Source organism: Lethenteron reissneri, unplaced genomic scaffold (genome assembly GCF_015708825.2).
Source record: "Lethenteron reissneri isolate LAM-NWPU_2019-01 unplaced genomic scaffold, ASM1570882v1 scaffold_1348, whole genome shotgun sequence".
Taxonomy (NCBI): domain Eukaryota; kingdom Metazoa; phylum Chordata; class Hyperoartia; order Petromyzontiformes; family Petromyzontidae; genus Lethenteron; species Lethenteron reissneri.
Window position 1 is genome coordinate 57,316 of NW_026891056.1, and position 20,225 is coordinate 77,540.

At 54.4% G+C, this 20,225-nt stretch overlaps 1 protein-coding gene across 1 annotated transcript in view; it reads right to left on the reverse strand.

Moving 5' to 3' along the window:
• LOC133362042 (adhesion G protein-coupled receptor L3-like) overlaps positions 1-19,732 on the reverse strand; it is a 45,535-nt gene extending 25,803 nt beyond the window's left edge. Inside the window, exons 1-6 of the mRNA XM_061581013.1 lie at positions 19,724-19,732; positions 17,509-17,737; positions 15,278-15,473; positions 13,569-13,678; positions 4,325-4,596; positions 1,854-2,421 (exon numbers count right to left, since the gene is read on the reverse strand). Coding sequence (XP_061436997.1) covers positions 1,854-2,421; positions 4,325-4,596; positions 13,569-13,678; positions 15,278-15,473; positions 17,509-17,581 — 1,219 coding nt within the window. The 5' untranslated portion in view covers positions 17,582-17,737; positions 19,724-19,732. The remainder of the gene's footprint in view (positions 1-1,853; positions 2,422-4,324; positions 4,597-13,568; positions 13,679-15,277; positions 15,474-17,508; positions 17,738-19,723) is intronic.
• Positions 19,733-20,225: the final 493 nt, after the last annotated feature.

Below are 20,225 nucleotides of genomic sequence, written 5' to 3' on the forward strand. Positions count from 1 at the left end.
CAAGATCCAGGTCCGATTCAACACAGTACATAAAATCCATGATCTGGTCCCGTCTGTAAAAGATGTGGTTCCAGACATACAGTACCCTAGCGTCTACAAACTAAGTTGCCTCTTTGTTAGCAGTTACATTGGAGAAACCAAACGACATGTCTCGGACCGCATCCATGAACATAAAGCAGACCTGAAACACGGTAGGACAAACCCCTCAGCCGTGGCAGATCACTGTTACAATTCAGTGGGCTCACATGACATTGACTTCTCCAAGACAGAGGTTGTCTGCAAGCCAACTGGCTATCATGAGACATTCGTTCATGAGGCTATCCACATATACAAACACAGAGACAATTTCAACCGAGAAGATGGATTCTGGCTTAGCAATCATTGGAAGGACGTAATAAACCATTTAGGATCTTAACTGATTGTGTTCACATTTACGGTGACTTTCAGACCGCGTTCCACTCACTGGCATTGTATTCTCCGAAGGGAATGGATTCTTTGCTCCGCTGCAAGTTTTCTCCCCCAATATTCACCCATTGACATGACGGTCAATGGTACAGTGTATAATAACAAATAGTATAACATTTATATGCTTAATAGCTCAACGAAGTGGCTCATTGTCACGTGGAGATTTATAGCAGCCAAACACTCTGAACGCGTTGATGTTGATTCTAAATGTGGAGGGAAACACCAAAGAACACGAAGAAGAATCCACACGACCAGAGAGAACACGCAAACTCCAAATATACAGCAGACATCAGGGTTGATTTCGAACCCATGCCCCAATTTAAGAGTTTTACTCTTACGAGGTCACCCTGAGTGAAGTTGCTGCACACAGAAAACAAGACGAGGCGGTGATGGGAGCGACTTGAGAGCCCTGCGTCGTTTAGACGATTAGTGCCACGAAGAAAAACTGCCCACGGCGATGGATAACAATCGTCTGTAGTTGGCCTCATGCGGCTGTGTGCCTTGTGAAGTGAAGCCACAGGCCACAGATGGGTCCTACCTCTGGTTCAAAAGGTATTCCTACCCTCTGGTCAGTTTTGAACGAGCAGCTGGATTTAATCACTCACTCTGAATGGAATTACACTGTCCTGTGCGATAGACTTGTCCCCGCCATAGGAAGGTGGAATTCCCACCGCTGGCTCAGGGTTGTAAGCGGGAGATGAGCGCACATGCCTCAACGCTCTTTCTGAGCAGGAAAATCACTTTTGAGTCGTTGTGACGAATGTGAATGCAATAGCGAGTGTCTGTTGACAACCAACTAAACTCCCTTCTCTATGCTTGCAAATTGTGCACCGCTCTAATGGAATATCTGTGCTGGTTTGAAACATGCAGGCTGGCCTGCTTACAATCTATGTTGGGTTTAACCAGGCTGGATTGTGTGAGGAGCTCACAGATCCTTGAAAGATCCGGACACAGTCCCGTCGCTGAGCTCCTCCGGCAGGCAAGGCTCCATTGGCTGGGTCATGTAGCCCGCATGCCCAGCCACCTCGTACCCAAATCCATGCGACCACAGGGAAAGCGACACCGCAAACTGCAAATATACAGGCATTGTCGGGGTCAGGATCGAACCCACGACCTCCTGTACACCAGGTGAGGTAGTTAACATCTCACCACGGAGAGAGAGAGAGAGACAAGCAAACCCCAAATATACAACAGCAGGCATCAGGGTCGGAATCGAACCAACGACCTGCTGTATACCAGGCGAGGTGGTCAACATCTCACCACGGAGAGAGAGAGAGACACGCAAACCCCAAATATACAGCAACAGTCGTCAGGGTCGGGATCGAACCCACGACCTCCCCCCACTCCTCCAACCCACCCCCACGCCGCCGCCTCACCCTTCCGCTCACCTGCAGTGGGATCCAGCGGGGCGAAGTGCAGCGTGTAGCGCAGCACGTGGTGGTTGTTCCACACGTAGAGGGCGCCGTCGTGCGGGTTGTACTGCACCGACGTGATGAACTGGAACGGGTTGGGGAACGGGATGGAGACGCGTGCATCCCGTCGCGAGTTGGTGTCGTACACGTAATCGATGCGGTCGCTCGTCCCCCCCCCCACCCCTCCTCCTCCTGCGGTGCCGTTCGCCGCTCCGTCGCCGTCATCCTCGTAAGTGGAGCGCAGGACGTAGAGGACGCCGCACGCCATGAAGGCGTCGGAGGCCGAGCGCTTGTCGTAGGCCGTCTCAAAAGAGGCCTCGACGCGCAGCGTGTACGGGTTGAAGCGGCTCACTACCACGCGCCCCTCGTTCTGCTCCGTGGCGTAGATGACCCACAGGCCGTTCTCGTCGGCCGCCAGGTCGATGTCGGACTTGCCGCCCCAGCGGTAGGGCGACGTGTCGTAGTAGTTGGCGTTGGGGACGACCGCCTCGCCGCTCTTGACACGCGTGCCCAGGTCGAACTTGACGATTCTGCGCGTTCGCTCCTGCGAGGGGGAGGTCAGGTGAGCGTGTGTGTGTGTGTCGGAGAGGTGGGTGAGTGTGTGAGGGAGAGGGAGGGAGAGGCGGTGGGGAGAGGAAAGGTGAGAGTGAGAGAGGAGAGTGGGAGTGTGTGCGTGTATGAGTGGGTGAAGGTGTGAGTGTGAAACATCCGGGCGTGGTGGTGTTGGCCACAGCACCCCCTCGTACGCTGCGCCGGCCATCATAGGTGCTGCTCAATGGCCCGCGATCACAAATCACTATTTAACTCGATCAAAAAGTAACCTGCAGCGCCACACCTATTACCATCGTTAGGGGAAAGAACGATGATCCAATCTCAGACCCCCAGGAACAGGTTTGCAGATTTGCTGAGCATTTCTGAGGTCATGGAGGAGGGGAAATCCCTCAGCCTGGAAAACATCATGGGACAAAGTGCGGATGACCTTGCTGAGGCAACGGTGCCTCAAATATTGGAGGAGGAATTCACCCCCTGTGAGTGGCTGGCTGAGGTGCCATCCGTTGAGGAAGTACTGAAGGCGATCCAGAGTCTGAGACCAGGAAAGGCACAGATCATCTCCCAAGCGAAATGCTTAGGGAGGGTGGCGTTTGTGCACAGACTACCCTATATGACATCATAACAACAGTCGGGACCACTGGACGGATTCCGCAGGATTGGAAGGATGCCCTGGTGGTCCCCCTCTTTAAGAAGGGGGACCGCACAGACTGTAACAACTACAGGGGCATCTCACTCCTCAGTGTGCCGGGAAAGGTCTTGGCAAGGATTATTCAACATCGCCTTGCTAGGCACGCTGAGGAGAGGCTTGCGGAGCCCCAATGTGGTTTCATGAAAGGGCGGTCCTACACAGATGCCATATTTTTTGTCCGTCTACTACAGCAGAAGTGTAGGGAATTCCAACAAGACCTACATCTCTGCTTCATTGACCTGGTCAAGGCCTATGATGCCATCAGTAGGCCTGGGCTCTGGGTTGTTCTTCGTGCTTTCGGAGTGCCTGACCCTCTGCTCACGCTCATTAAGGACCTTCATGATGGTGAGCTGGCCCGGGTAAAACTACGTGGCCAGGAGTCAGAGCCATTCCCTGTACACCTTGGGGTGCGACAGGGATGTCCTCTGGCTCCAACATGATTTAACATCTATTTCGACCACGTAGTTCGTGAAGCCTTCACTAGCTGTACCGGAGGAATTTCCATCTGGTACAGATACAATGGGAGGCTGATCGATGCCCGGGTGCGGTCAAGGTATAGACCCCTATTGGTCAACCATGTTATGTATGCCGATGCTCTGGTGATTGCTGCTCACTCAGAGGTGGAGTTGGAGGCACTGCTGCTGAACCTGGAACTTGCCACTAAAAGGTGGGACCTTACCATCAGCCCCACCAAAACCAAGCACCTGCCTGGGTATTTTGTACCATCGGACAATCCACTCCCATAACTCACAATCGGTGATGCGGCAGTTGTGTAGAGAGTGGAGAGTTTCCCATACCTGGCCAGTGTGCTCATGACCGGCTCCAGCTTAACAGCAGAGGTCTCACTCCAAATCAGTCGAGCGTCATTATCTTTTCATCGGCTGCATTACGCTGTGTGGAAGCTACCTGGTCTCTCGCTCCGCATGAAGCTTCAGGTCTTCTCGGCCACGGTAATTTCCTCCCTTCTCTACGCTTGCGAAACGTGCACCCCCCTAATGGAACATCTTCGCCGGTTAAAAACATTTAGGCTCCCTATTGGTCAACCACGTTATGTATGCCGACGACCTGGCAATTGCAGCTCACCACACAAAATGAGAGCTCAACCAAGTGGCTTATCACGTGGCGACGTAACAGCAGCCAAACGCTCTAAATGCGCGTGGATTCTAAATCAAGTGGCCAACATCTCTCCGCCGCGCCGGGCACCGACCTTGTTAAAGAACACGGCTCCGTCGTACACCACGAAGCCCGTGCCGTCCACTCGGTGCGGCAGCTGGTAGTTGGTGAGCGGCAGCCTGGCCGCGATGTCCTGGAGGGAGGCGTATTCCACGAGCCTCTTGGTGCGGTAGGGCATCCACGGCATGAAGTACACCTTGCCGTCGGCACGCAGCGGGTCGCGGCACCACGAGCCGGCCTTCTGCTTCGCCTGCAGGAGGTGCAAGGCCTCGCCAACAAGGCGGATGCTGCCCGGGCAGGGGAAGACTGCCACGGGGAACGGGGGACAGACGAACGAACGGATGGACGGACAGTCGGGTCAAGCATCATTCGCGGCTGCTCCCTAGTCGATATACTATAAAAGGCCAACTGAGCTATGTAACTCTTTTGCAGAAGCAACCTCGCCGCACACAATGGCAGCTCAATGAAAGTGACTTATCACGTGGAAATGTACAGCGGTGTCCGAGTACTCGAAACACGCGACGTCGATTCTAAACGCGGAGGGAAAAACTGGAGGACCCGGAGAGCACTCCACACGACCGCGGGGGGAGAACATGCAAGCTTCCAAGTGTAATAAAAGACTCGGACGCTTCTCTCTGTCCTGTGTCCTTTATTTGGGTTCGATCTCTTTTCCCTCACGGCACTCCCCCTTACTCTTCGCTCTGCAGCCCCAGGCTGCTACCGCTCACGTAGCCCACTTCACAGCACTCCCCTATATACTCTTCGCTCGGCAGCCCCCAGGCTGCTGTCGCTCACGTAGCCCACTCCCTCCTTGCAGACCCGCTGCTGTCTCGTCGTGCAGACCCCCCCCCCCGCTGCTCAACTCCACCCTTGCAGACCCGCTGCTCTCTCTGCAGCCTGCTCGCTGCTCCTCCAGCCCCGGGGTCGGTCACCGCTGGCCGACGGTGCTGATCCTCGAGGTCTGTGTGTGTGGCGATCTCGCCACACTCTCTCTTCCCCACTCCACCCTGCGTGGCCTTACACTTTCCCCAGTCTCCGATCACTCCCTACTGCTTCCGGTTTCTCCCCTTATAACCCTGAACCCTGTCCCCCACGTGACGTAACTCCTCCCCCCATGATGTCACTTCCGGAAGGTCGTTTACGCCCGCATTACACCACCCTCCCCCGTAGAGAAAATCCAGCCGACCTCGGCTGAACACAACTCCAACAATAATGCGAGCGAACACGACCGTATACAAAAAAACAAAAAGGACACAGAACACACAATATTATATCGAAGAACAAGAACACAACACAATATTTAACGAAATGTGAGGGATTTTGAGCGGGTGCGGGTCGCCGGACCGTCCCGGACGGTCGGCGGCCCTCCCGCCGAACGAGAACGTGGCAGGGTCTTAAGAGCGACAGGTTGAAGTACGTCTGTCGTTATTGGAAGCCTGGCAACGTCCCGGTCCCCCAATCTTGCCGGCGCAGCATCAGGGGCGTCCCGAAATCGCGTCCGCGGCGGGGTTGGAAGGGCTGCGGGCCTCAAAGGTTCCGCAGCCGTGTTAGGCGCACCCCGAGCTGAGTCGTCTTTCCCCTGCCACGTTACGGCCGGCTCGTCTGTAAAAGGCACAACAGGCGCTCTTGCAAGGTCAGCAGGCACAGGCAAAGGCGCGTCGGCAGCAACAGACCCCGGCAAGGCAATCTCAGGAGATGACGCATCAGGTCGAGGGGCCACGTATGGTTTCAACCGAGATGTGTGGACGAACCAACGCCGAGATCCAAACCGAACACGCGCCGACTGTGGGTTGGGAACCTCAATGAGGCGAACCGGGCCCTGCCATGGTTTGTGTAACTTAGGAGAGGTACCTGGCCGCACCTATGGACAATGAAGCCAGGCCAGGTCCCCCGGTTTCCAGGGGCATTCCCCTTTTGAACGGCGCGCACACCTCTCATTCCGAGCCTGGGCTTTGGCCGTAGCCACGCGGGCCCCTTCCCGCGCCACAGTGACTCGGCGAACGGTGTCCTGAATATAGTCAGGCAGAGGCTTGGCAGGTCCCCTCATTCCGGTTCCCAACTGTTCATTAATCGCCGGTACGTTTTCACGACCGTACATAAGAAAAAACGGCGAATATCCTGTAGCCGCGTGCGGCGTCATTCGGTACGCAGAAAGCACCCCAGGGATATGCAAATCCCAATCCGATTGTTTTTCACTAACCGTATGGCACAACATGGTGGACAGAGTCCTATTTAGCCGTTCCACCATACCATCCGTTTGCGGGTGGTAGGGAGATGTCCGAATTTTCTTTGTTCCAAGAGCCGCACACACCTCCCCCAACAATTTAGACGAAAAATTCCGGCCTTGGTCCGTAAGGAGTCTCTCCGGCGCCCCCTTGTCCATAACATACCCAAAAAGAAAGGCGTCTGTGATAGACGCCGCTGACTGGTCAGGCAAGGGCCAGGCCATCGGCCAGCGGGAGAGGTACTCCACCCCTACCAGCAAATATTTATTTCCCCTAGCGGATGGCGGAAAGGGTCCCAAAATATCTAACGCCACCAACTCATTAACTCGAGACACTTGAATAGATTGTATAGGCGGCACATATGGATGTTTAGGTGGCTTACGGCGGGCACAATCGGGACACGCACGAACGTGTCCGACGACATCCGTCGTCATGCCGTGCCAATAGTAATCTCGCTGCAGCGTCAATAGGGTCTTCTGCACTCCCAGATGTAAAAGCGTGTCACAATGCAGAGTTCTAATCAATTCGTACCGCAATGATGCCGGTACAACAAGACGCCAGCGTTCCTGTATCCCTTCCCTCCACATCAGCAAGCCATCACGGAGAGCAGTTTCCGGCACACCCCCCTCTCCCTTCACTGGCCGCTTACGTAATGTCACCAAAGAATCATCCAACATTTGTTCGCGGATCCACACGGACCTCGGAAGATGTAAAATGCCATCAGCCGGTCCCCCATCAGCCGGCCCCGGCTCAAGCGGAGCTTCAGGCACCTCGACTGCCAACGCGACAGGCTGAGGGGGGTGCTGAATCGGGCCACACCTATGCGTCCCCGACGCACACGCGCAAGGGGATCGCTGCGGCAGCCTGGAAAGTGCGTCCGCATTAGCGTGACGCACTCCCTTCCGATGGTGAATTTGGAAGGAAAATTCCTGCAGCGTGTCCAACCACCGCGCCAGCTGGCCGGATGGTTGGTCCATTTTAAGCGCATACTGCAAGGCCGCGTGATCCGTGCGAACAATAAACGAACGACCGTACAAGTACGGTCGAAATTGGCGGAGAAAAAAAACAATAGCCAAAAGTTCCCTGCGTGTGACGCAATAGCGGGTCTCAGCTGGAGACAAAACCCGGCTACCATACGCCACCACGCGTTCCACACCACCCTTGGACTGAGACAACACCGCCCCAATACCCGTGTCACTCGCGTCCGTATCCAGAATAAAGGGATGTTCAAAATCCGGATAGTCCAACGTCGGCGCCGTAGCCAATAGATCGCGTAGGCTTCGAAACGCCGCCTCCTCTGGCGGTCCCCAAGCAAATTTATGTCCTTTTCCCGTAAGGAGATGCAAGGGCCTCGCGATCGTAGAAAAGTTTGGAACAAACCTCCGATAGTATGAGGCGAACCCCAAAAACCGACGCACATCCCCCACCGTGGCAGGGGTTGGCCAGTCACGGACGCATGCAGTCTTGTCCGGATCCGTGGCCACCCCATCCACACTGACGATGTGCCCCAGGTAACGCACGGAGTGTTGCAGTAGGTGACATTTCTTAGGCTTAAATTTCAAATTAGCAGAGCGCATCCTGGTGAACACAGCCTCCAACCGCGATAAATGCTCGTCAAATGTGCGGCTGAAGACGATAACATCGTCTAGATATATAAGACACGTCTCCCACTGCAACCCCGTTAATACCAACTCCATTAACCTCTGAAAAGTGGCAGGGGCCGCATTCAGCCCCATCGGAAGGCAGTTAAATTGGAATAACCCCTGCGGCGTACGGAAAGCTGTTTTTTCTCGCGAGGACTCATCAAGGGGAAGCTGCCAGAAGCCCGAAGAGAGATCTAGCGTCGAGAAAAACTTCGCCCCCGACAAGGCATCGAGAGAGTCGTCCATATGCGGCAGGAGATATGCATCTGCTACCGACACTTTATTTAATTTACTAAAATCAACACAAAATCTCAATTTGCCATCTTTCTTTTTGACCAAAACAACAGGCGCGCCCCATGGGCTGTTAGGCGGAGATATTATGTCCGCAGCCAACATGTCATCCACTGCCCCTCGAACATGCTCGCGTTCCGCCGGACTCATCCGGTGCAAGTTTAACCGAATAGGGGCAGCGTCCCCTGTGTCAATATGATGGTAAAGCAACGAGGTGCGTCCCAAGTCCAAATCGTCAGAGCTAAACACGTCAGAATAGCTGAATAATAATTTACGAATCGCACAACGTTGTTCCCCGGAAAGAACCGAATTTTCCGCACACAATTCAGCGATCCAGCGATCATCTGCAGCTCCGGCCCCCGAAACACCTCCAACAACTCCCCGGCTGGACAAATTATCATGAGCTGTAAACGCAGTAGTGGCATGTGCCACAACAGTACCCGCCGGCACACACACGCTTTCGGTACTCGCGTTAAGCACTTGCAAAAACGGCTGTTGGTCTGGCCGGACAATAGTTTGTGCCCCAACCAGTGCCGATCCACCCGTAATAGCGGCGGACGGCGACAACAAAACACCAATCGCTCCTTGACGACCAGGTACAGGCTTCCGATAACGCAAGGGAATGAGTATCTGTGAGCCAGGTGGAATATCAACAGACACCTCGGACAACGCCTGCACCTGGGCGACAGGATCAGGTCGCCCCCAGGCTGACGGCAAAAACGCAATTTTTCGGCCTTCCGGTAGCTTAATGCAGCTCTCATTAATTCTAATCAGAATGGGCATTCTGGCCAGAAAATCGGTCCCTAACAAACAAGGAACCGCAAGAGACCTCGAAATTAACACAATTCCCGAGGCAGACACTCCCCCGATAGCGATGTTAGCGTTCACCTGGCCCACAATGCCCATGCTACCCCCCTTCGCGGCGATGCAGGAAGCGTAAGCTGGACTCACGGCCTCTGGTGGGATGTTCAAGAGATGAAATATTACATCAGAAATAATGGTCGCGGACGCTCCAGAATCTACCAAAATCCGCACGTCCACCCCTTGTATCGACCCAGGTACGGTGGACGAACCGGTAGCGGCCGCGACAACCCGCCGAGCCAGCTTACGCCACTGCGTTACCGAGCGACAAGGCGCAGTCGATGGCCTCCCGTTATTAACAATACCCGGATCGCACGACAACGGTGATGAATGAGGTGTCAAGCCTTGCCGGGTGTCTGGTGCGCACCGACTTGCCTGTGCTGGCGAATCCTTTCCTGGAGCGGCCGCAGTCGAGGCCTCCTGCTGGGGCGGACCCGGAACGCGGGCCCAGCAGTCCCGAGCGTAATGGCCTTTACGGCCGCAGCGGAAACAGTCGATGTCGTTACGGCGCGCTGCAGACGCCCCGTCCCGACGCGGCCGTGTCGGCGGCGCAGCCCGTGGCCCCGGCCCCCCTCGGCCCGTCCACGGAGTCGCGGCAGCCGACAGCTCCTGCGGGCCCCTGTCGTCTGGCACAAAAACTGCCTTTTTGGGGTCCCAACCCAAGGCTCCACCTTCGACGATAGGCCCCCCCGTCCACGCCGTAACCTGCTTCCACCGGCGCAGGTTGAACTGGGCATCTAGACATCTGGCCGCAGCCCGGGAGGTGAGCTTCTCATGATCACACACCGGCATAGGAATGCCGAGATCCCGGGACAGCTCCAGCATCTTTCCCAGGATGAGAGGTTCCAGCAGGTCAGGCTCCGTCTCCGGGTATGCAGCCATAGCCAGTTCTAGCACCGCGCCCCTATACGCCACCGGAGACTCCTCGGGTGCGCGCTGTCGTTGCACAAACCGGCGATGAGCATCGTCCGGTGGTTCGTAAGCGTCAGCCATTTCGGTGAATACTCCTCGCAACGTTTTCTTCTTTGCGGCTTTTATGGAGCGGAAGAATCTAACAGACTCATCATCGAGAAGAGTCGGAAGAACTTCTAATGCCTCCGCGTCAGTCCACCTCGCCGTGCGTACCGCTGCCAAAAATCTGCAGGCGAACGCGCTCCAATCTCCCCCGATGGAGAATTCTTTTACAGTCGGCAAGTGACGCCGCTGACTCATCGGGTGGCAGATTCAACATGGCGTCCCAACGTGGTGTCGACAAGATGGCGGCCTTACGCCGAGAAGAGCCCAAAATGGCGGCTTCCCGCCTTTCCTCGTGCGCCACGCCCAAGATGGCGTCCTCACGCCGCGTGGCTGATGGCGGCGACAGCGAAGACAACCCGGGCTCCTGCGGACCACCAACATCTCCCCCAGACGCCATTCCCGGCGTGACGAGCTCACACAACTGTGCAAGTACGTTCTTGAGAGTTTCAAGTTGCTCCGCCATCTGACTCCATCTTAAATCCACGTTCTTTAGTGAAGACGGGTCCGCCGACGCGACGACCTCTTGGACCCCCGGACCCGCACTCGTCCCAGCACGGATCTCCTCATCTGTCGGAGTCAGGTCCACCGTAGGAGGAAGGTCTTCGTCGTCGGAAGAAGAAGCCGATGCCGGAGACGGAATAATCTTTTTTCTCAGTTGTTTTGCCATGCCGTTACACTTCCAACACCAGTGTAATAAAAGACTCGGACGCTTCTCTCTGTCCTGTGTCCTTTATTTGGGTTCGATCTCTTTTCCCTCACGGCACTCCCCCTTACTCTTCGCTCTGCAGCCCCAGGCTGCTATCGCTTACGTAGCCCACTTCACAGCACTCCCCTATATACTCTTCGCTCTGCAGCCCCCAGGCTGCTGTCGCTCACGTAGCCCACTCCCTCCTTGCAGACCCGCTGCTGTCTCGTCGTGCAGACCCCCCCCCCCCCGCTGCTCAACTCCACCCTTGCAGACCCGCTGCTCTCTCTGCAGCCTCCTCGCTGCTCCTCCAGCCCCGGGGTCGGTCACCGCTGGCCGACGGTGCCGATCCTCGAGGTCTGTGTGTGTGGCGATCTCGCCACACTCTCTTCCCCACTCCGCCCTGCATGGCCTTACACTTTCCCCAGTCTCCGATCACTCCCTACTGCTTCCGGTTTCTCCCCTTATAACCCTGAACCCTGTCCCCCACGTGACGTAACTCCTCCCCCCATGACGTCACTTCCGGAAGGTCGTTTACGCCCGCATTACACAAGTATACAGGCCTCAGGGTTGGGATCGAACCCACGACCTCCTGTATAGCAGGCGAGGTAGTTAACATCTCCTAGCCACCGTGATGATGATGATGAGACACGCAGACTCCAAATATAGAGCAGGTGTCAAGGTTGGTGATCGAACCCACGACCTCCTGTGTACCAGGCGAGGTAGTTAACATCTCCTAGCCACCGTGATGATGATGAGAGACACACAATCTCCAAATATACAGCAGGCGTCAGGGTCGGGATCGAACCCACGACCTCCTGTATAGCAGGCGAGGTAGTTAACATCTCGCCACCGTTTGCATGCGTGTGTAATAAAGGTCGTTGAAGCGACTTCTGGAATCCGGTCTTTATTCACTTTTCATTACAGCACTTCCTTCACGCTGCTGACAGGCAGCGTGAGAGGGATAGAGAGAGAGAGAGAGACGCACTGCCACGTGGCAGCCTGGACCACGTGGCAGCCTGGACCACGTGGCAGGCTAGACCACGTGGCAGCCTGGACCCCCGTTTTCGCGTGGCCTCCTCCTCCGTTCGTTCCAGTTCTGACCACGTGTCGTTCGTCTCCACCCCTATTTAATACCCGGGTCACGTGGTACCTTTCCACCAATCCTGGTTAGCCTCCATGGAATCTTCCAGACTCCATCGTAGGCTCCCGGGACCACGCCCCTGACTCGTCCCCCCATTGGCTGTGGCCAAAGCCAGCAGAACCAATCCTCTACAAACAGCTGTCACCATCCCATCACGTCAGGGCCACGCCCCTAGGCTTCCCCCCATTGGCTATGGACCAGGACCGGTAGAGCCAATCATCGTGACGAGTTGTAATCCGTCAACGACCCGGATATAACCTCACGTGACACGTGTACTGATGGGTGTGTGTCAACATAGGTGCCGTCTGTGTCGCAGCAGAGCCTGACGAAGCCGAATGTCCACAGGGAACGATCGCGATTCTTAAACACACACGTGGCATGTGCATCGGGGGCTTATTGTGTGTGGCATAAATCGACAGATTCATCGTCGCACGTCGGTTAAACACTTGGCTGAAATGAAAGCGTCGTGAACACAGGCCATTCAGCTTTTGCACAGAAACAGCGGGCATGCAGAGGATTGTGGGGTTTCCCAGGATGCGCTGAGGCCTAGCCTAAACGAATTTCAACCGAAGGTGTTGTTACTGGGATTGCCGCAAAATATTTTTTCACTATACGACATCAAATTTCACAATAGGACGATTTTCCAATAACGTTGTAGTACTCGTATTTAGCGTGTTAGTTCTATTGTAATCAATGCAGTCTATAAGGCTCATGAACGCACAGCGCTGACAGTTACGCCAGAAATGCGGTCAACAATTACACGAAACAAGGCAATGACGATGTCACATAATCGCCATGCTGTCAATTAACGCCGAAAACTGTTAGAAAAGCGTTGATTCGATTTCATAATAAATATTTATTTACAACCTGCATAACTTTTGGTGAGCGCACACAATTGAATTCTTTGGTTTTATCAGCTATGTCTCAAGCTAAGAGTGGTACATATGTTTGTGTGTTTCGTAATCACACCGAATATCTTCCAGTCCGCAGGTGCAAACAATGTACGGGTCAGTGGTGGACTGCAAGCGATTAGCACGCTGAGCTTTGAACCCGGTAACCCGAGTTAAATTCGTGCTCACGCCCAACATCAGTGACGATTGTTTAAACCTGTCATGGGCCTCCCCTCGGTTGCCTGGTGCAGTGCGTAAACATCGCTAGCACTGGGGAGACAAAGACGGCCGGGCGTGGTGCTGGCCACTCACACCCCCTCATGTGCCGTACCAGCCTTCATCGGTGCTTGCCCCGACAGCCTGTCAAAGGGCGTTACGGGGGGGGCGATCTTTGCCCGCGTGTGCGTCCGTGCGTGTGTGTGCGTGCGTGTGTGCGTGTGTGCGTGCGTGTGTGTGCGTGCGTGTGCGTGCATGTGCGTGCGTGTGTGTGCGTGTGCGTGTGCGCGCTCCGCAAGTACTCACTGTAGGGGACGCACTTGTACCAAACCTCCAGGTACTTGTACGTCCCGGGACAGGGGTCCGGAAACAGCTCGTTGCCAGCGACGACGTGGCACCACGTCCTGTTGTTGCACCTGCGGGGGGCAGGGGGAGCGGAGCGGCGTAGAGAGGAGGAGGGGGGGGGTAACGAGCACGCGCGTTAACCCCCCCGCCCACACAAAACAAAAGACAAAGATCCCCCGTGTAGCCTGTAACAGACTGTTGGGGCAAGTGCTGTTAGCCAGCACCTATGAAGGCCAGCACGGCACACGAGGGGGTGGGTGGCCAACACCACGCCCTTTGTCTCCCTAGTGGCGATGTTTACACATTGCACCAAGGCTGAGTCGACCTAGGAGAGGCCCGGGACCATTTCAGATAATCGTCACTGGTGCTGGCCGTGAGCGGGAATTGAACCCGGTTCACCAGGTTCATAGCGCAGCGCGCTAACCGCTACACTGCCGCTCCCTCCACACAGACACACACACACAGACACACACACAGACACACACAGACACACACAGACACACACACACACACAGACACACACACACAGACACACACACACAGACACACACACAGACACACACACACAGACACACACACACACACAGACACACACACACACAGACACACACAGACACACATAGACACACACACACACAGACACACACACACAGACACACACACACAGACACACAGACACACACAGACACACACAGACACACAGACACACACAGACACACACACACAGACACACACACACAGACACACACAGACACACAGACACACACAGACACACACAGACACACACACACAGACACACACAGACACACACACACAGACACACACACACAGACACACATAGACACACACACACACAGACACACACACACAGACACACACACACAGACACACACAGACACACACAGACACACAGACACACACAGACACACACACACCGGTGCCGCGACTCTCGGCCACAGCTGGGCCAAGCATCCCCAGTGCAGGACCCTCCTGTGAGAGGGTGATGATGAGAATCAGGCCCTTTGTGGCTATCAAATGACTGGCATATTCATTATAATTATTATGATTCTTACTGGGGGGGGAGGGGGGGCGGGCAGGGATAGACGGTGGCCGAGTGGGTTAGCGCACTGTGACACGTAGCCGGTGCCCCGAGTTTGTTCGTGTACATGCTGTGTTGGAGGTATGTACGTGTATGTATGCGAGTCTATGGGTCTCTGAGGCTGTGGGTGTCTGTGTGAGTCTATGGGTCTCTATCCGAGTCTGTGGGTCTCTATGGATGTATGGAGACTTTCTTTTGCACCGTTTGTAGCCAGAGAAAAATCCATGCGACCACAGGGAGAGGCTGTGCCTCCCCTTACTGTGCCAACTACACGACCACTCCCACACACACTCACACGCGTGCACACACACACACACAAACACACACACGCACACACACACACGCGTGCACACACACACACGCGTGCACACACACACACACGCTCGCGCGCGTGCGTGCACACACACACGCTCACACACACAAACACACACGCACACACACACACGCGTGCACACACACACACGCGTGCACACACACACACACGCTCGCGCGCGTGCGTGCACACACACACACACGCGCACACTACACTCGCGCGTGCACACACACACACGCTCACGACACTGGCGCCCACCTCCGAGCCACGATGTGGAAGCTCTCGACCTGCAAGCAGGCCGTGTTCTGCATCTTGGCCGCCTCGGACTCGCAGATCTGTCCGTCGGTGCGGCCGTAGAAGGCCGAGCTGACGGCGATGACGTAGCTGCCCGGGCAGCGCAGGTCGACGGGACGACCCTCGCACGACAGCTCCCGCCGCACCGGGGACTCGGAGCCTGCGACGGACAGGACGGACAGGCGGAGGTGGACAAGGTCAAGAGGTCGTTATGTGTGTGTATAGGTCCGTCTGTGTGTGTGTAGGTCTGTTTAGGTGTGTGTAGGTGTGTGTAGGTCTGTGTCAGAGGTCGCAAACGGGTTTTGATTCCTTACCCGTACCCGGCCACACCAGGGTCGCAATCGGGTACCCGATACCCGTACCCGTACCCGGCTGTACCCGTACCCGGCCGCACCAGGGTCGCAAACGGGTACCCGTTCCCTACCCGTACCCGGCCGGGTACGAGTAGGGTACGGGTACGGGTACCCGATTGCGACCTCTGGGATGAAGCCATGTTGCAGGCGCGGGTGGGTTGATTCTAGGAACTTGAATTGTGAGAAGAGACAAGACGTTGGGAAATGAGTGACAAACGGTGACTCACCAGTGACTCACGGCCTACCCGTACCCGGCCGCACCAGGGTCGCAAACGGCTACCCGTACCCGACCGGGTACGGGTAGCCGGGTATCGGGTAGGGTACGGGTATCGGGTACCCGGTTGCGACCTCTGGGACAAGGTCAAGAGGTCGTTATCGTCATCATCATCATTGTTATTATGATTGGCCGCTTACCCAAGCAAACGCCTCAGAGTCTCAAGGGTTATTGTCCAGGAGGGTCCTGCCAGGGTTTCACCGTAGTGGCCGATGTTGCTACCGCTGCTGCTGCTGCTGCTGTGTGGTGGAATCCAATTTTTCAGTTTGTGTTTCGTTTGTTGTCCTTCCCCCACAACTCCGATGAGCACGGTGGGCTACGTACGGTGCCAAAGACGTCCAAAGTACGCACGTGCTTTGGAAACAACAACAAGAACACACTCCATGCAGAAAGGTGCCCAAGTCGGGATTTGAACCCAGGCGCTGCTTGCTGTGATGCACAAGTGTCACCGCCAATGTGGGATTTCCAGGATGTCCAATTGGAATGAGCACCCAAACACCCCCATTGCAATCCAACAGTAGCAACGATTTCAACTTGTAGCGCTCTGACGGCTATCGCTCGCCCTGCCAGAGAGAGAACGAGCTATACAGCTCAACGACGTGGCTTATCGTGTGGACATTTATAGCAGCCAAATACTCTAAAATGCACGTTGATTCTAAATGTCCAGCGAACACCCGGAGGACCTGGAGAAAAATCCACGTGACCACGGGGAGAACAGGCAAACTCCAAATATACGGCAGGCATCAGGAGTCGGGATCGAACCCACGGCCTCCTGTATACCAGGCGAGGTTGTTAACATCTCACCACGGAGAGAGAGAGAGACACGCAAACCCCAAATATACAGCAGCAGGTGTCCGGGTCGGGATCGAACCCACGACCTCCTGTGTACCAGGCGAGGTGGTCAACATCTCACCGCCACGGCGCCCCTCTCTTATGCACATCACTTCTCAATTCACTACGTTGTTGTCTCGTCTCTATCAGTTTTTTTTTCTCATCTCACTCCGTCGCTATCTTTGCAGGAGGTTCATGGGTTCAATCCTGACCGTGATGCCTGCTGTAGACATGAAGTTTGCATGTCTCCCTCCCCGTGGTCGCGTTCGTTTTTCTCCGGGTCCTCCGGTTTATGTCTCGCGACGATGACGACGATGATGATGAAAGTATTTGGCCACTACTATAAATGTGCACGTGCCAATAAGCCACTTTGTGGAGCTATAACCTGCGATCACCAGGTCGCTTCTGACAAAGAGCTATAATATATAATAAAAATCTCAGTGGGCGCCTTAACTGGTTCAATAAACTATGGGAAACTCATTTGCCAGTAAAAATATGATAATTGGTTTTTTACCCTTCTATCTGGCAACAAAACTGACACCTTTTTACAAGGAGTCATGTTTGCATAGACCACAATACCTGCAGTCATAATGCAAACAAAAAACATAACTCTGATAATGTGCACTGTCCTTGAGGTTGATTGGTCCACACCCGAGACAGCTTTCCTTAGAGCCTAGTCTCACATGGGTTGGACCAGATGACGCCAAAAGTTTTTAAAACAAGACAGAGCCTCGTACCGGTTGCGCGAGGCCAACCGCTTGCGCCCAGCAGCAGCAGCAGCTGCGCTTGAAGCAGTCTCCAGCTGGCCATCGTGAACCCACGCGCGATGTCGGCAGCAGGAGACGGAGGAGTCGGGCAGAGTGACCTCTGAACCGCTGACCTCTGACCCCTCCGGCGAGGACTTTCTCCAAGGCGTTGCTGGAGACGGTGAAGTCGTTTTAGTCTCAGTACTTGGTCAGGTGAATGCTGTGGTGGAGACGGAGAGAGTGTGATCGTCATTAGTGTTACAGTGGACGTCACTGTTGCATCATCATCATCATCCATTACACCTGTCACGATGGTCCTGACTCCGATGAGCACTCCTTGGCTACGTACGGTGCAAAATAAGTTCAGCAAACATGAGCACATGCATACCTACTCCGGTCTACTACCAGCGACAAAATAATTCCTTGAAAAATCAAGTCAGCCACGGGGGAGAAAGTCCAGGCATAAGTGGGTTATCGCGCCTTCAGGCGATGTAGAGACGGGCAAGAAACCAACTTGCTGTGAGGTCACTTGTGAAAAAGAGCCACAGACACTCAGTGGGCCCTGAGCTTGGTAATATAAAAGTGTAGTTGAGTTATATTCTTGGTTCTTTCGGTAAAGTCACGTCCATAGAAATGTTTAATTAAAAAGATAACAAATTGAAAATGATAAAAGCAAAAAACCCACAATGATGACCACGTGGAAACGTCGAGCATCCAAATAGTCTCCAAACGCGCGACGTTGATTCTATAAATGTGGAGAAAATTTCACGCGACCACGGAGAGAGACACCGCAAAACTCCAAACAGACAGTAGAAGCGTCAGGGTTGGGATAGAACCCACGACCTCCTGCGTACCAGGCGAGGTAGTTAACATCTCCTAGCAAACCATGATGATGAGAGAGACACGCAGCCTCACGGCTGTCAATGTACTCAACAGGCTGCAGAGAGAGCACTGCTGTTGTGCACAGGAGCACTTCTCTAGCTCCGAAGTCTAAAGTCGCCTGCCTTTCTCCGGGCCGCATTGGCCAGCGACGTGAAGCGGGGGTCAAGCAAATCTCCCCTGGATTTGAAGCTTTCGTGACTGCAAGGATTCATACTCTTGGTTCTTTCGGTAAAGTCACGTAGGTAAAAAATGAAATTTAAAATAATTAGAATCCCTGACTCACTTGATGCAGCAAATCTGGCTGTGACGGTCCCACCTGATGACGGAGACTTGTGTTGCCTCCGAAACGTCGTGATTTTATTATTTTATTTTTATTAATTTCATTTTTTACCTACATGGTGACTTTACCGAAATAACTAAAAGTACAAATCTCCCCTCTCGAGGTCAGCCTCATCCAGCAGCGGGTCGGCGAAAGGCTTCGATGAAAACCCCTACGCGTCAATTAACTCGCGTCTATTCATAGTGGCGAGGTGGGGGGGGGGAAGATCCCCCGTGTAGCCTTGACAGACTGTAGGGGCAAGTGCTGTTAGCGAGTAGCAGCAGCAGCTATGAAGGCCGTCACTGTAGCTTACAAAGACAAAGATGCCCCGTGTAGCCTTGACAGACTGTTGGGGCAAGTGCTGTTAGCAAGTAGCAGCAGCAGCAGCTATGAAGGCCGTCACTGTAGCTTACAAAGACAAAGATCCCCCGTGTAGCCTTGACAGACTGTAGGGGCAAGTGCTGTTAGCGAGTAGCAGCAGCAGCAGCTATGAAGGCCGCCTTTGTCTCCCCAGTAACCAGCCCGTGCTGTCAAGATACACACGGATATCCACATTCACCATACATCACTCACTCGCATTCATTACATTAACAAAACTAAAATTTTTATTTTTTTTACCTACGTGACTTTGCCGCATTGATGAGCAATTAGATTTTGTTCGCTTGCAAAAATTAATCGTTAAATAATTAATAAAAATCTATAATTAATTCTTTAACGATCAATGTTGGGAGCTTGGTGAGGTTGTTTAGGCCTCAGCCTCGGCGCTCGCCTGGATCTCAGGCCCGGCTCGTTGGGCCGGAGTCGCTAGGCGAGGCCGTGGTCCCCCGACGTGAGGCGAGGCCTGGTGACTACCCATCATGTCTCGCCCTCTCACGTTCACATTGGTGCACTTGCAACGATTTGTTTATGTTACTCGTGGGCTATAAGCTTTCATTGTGACGTTGCCGTGCTTTAAACATTGTTATTTACGTTTTAATAGCGGTTCACAGACGCGAATCATTGTACCGTACACACACGGACCACGCAGCTCCTCGCGCAGGCTGTAGTAGCAGCAGCAGCTATGAAGGCAAAGACAAAGATGCCCCGTGTAGCCTGTAGTAGCAGGCTGTAGGGGCAAGTGCTGTGAGCAGCAGCAGCTATGAACACACAGAGACAAAGATCCCCCGTGTAGCCTCTAGCAGGCTGTAGGGGCAAGTGCTGTGAGTAGGGGGTTGTTGTGGTGGTTGTTGTGGTGGTTGTGGTTCTGGTGGTGGTTGTGGTGGTTTTTGTGGTGGTGGTTGTGGTGGTGGTTGTAGTGGTGGTGGTAGTTGTGGTGGTTGTTGTTGTGGTGGTGGTTGTGGTAGTTGTTGTGGTGGTAGTTGTAGTGGTGGTAGTGGGGGTTGTTGTGGTTGTTGTTGTGGTGGTTATGGTGGTGGTTGTTGTGGTGGTTGTGGTGGTGTGGTGGTTGTTGTGGTCAGGGTCGGGATCGAACCCACGACCTCCTGTAGACCAGGCGAGGTGGTCAACG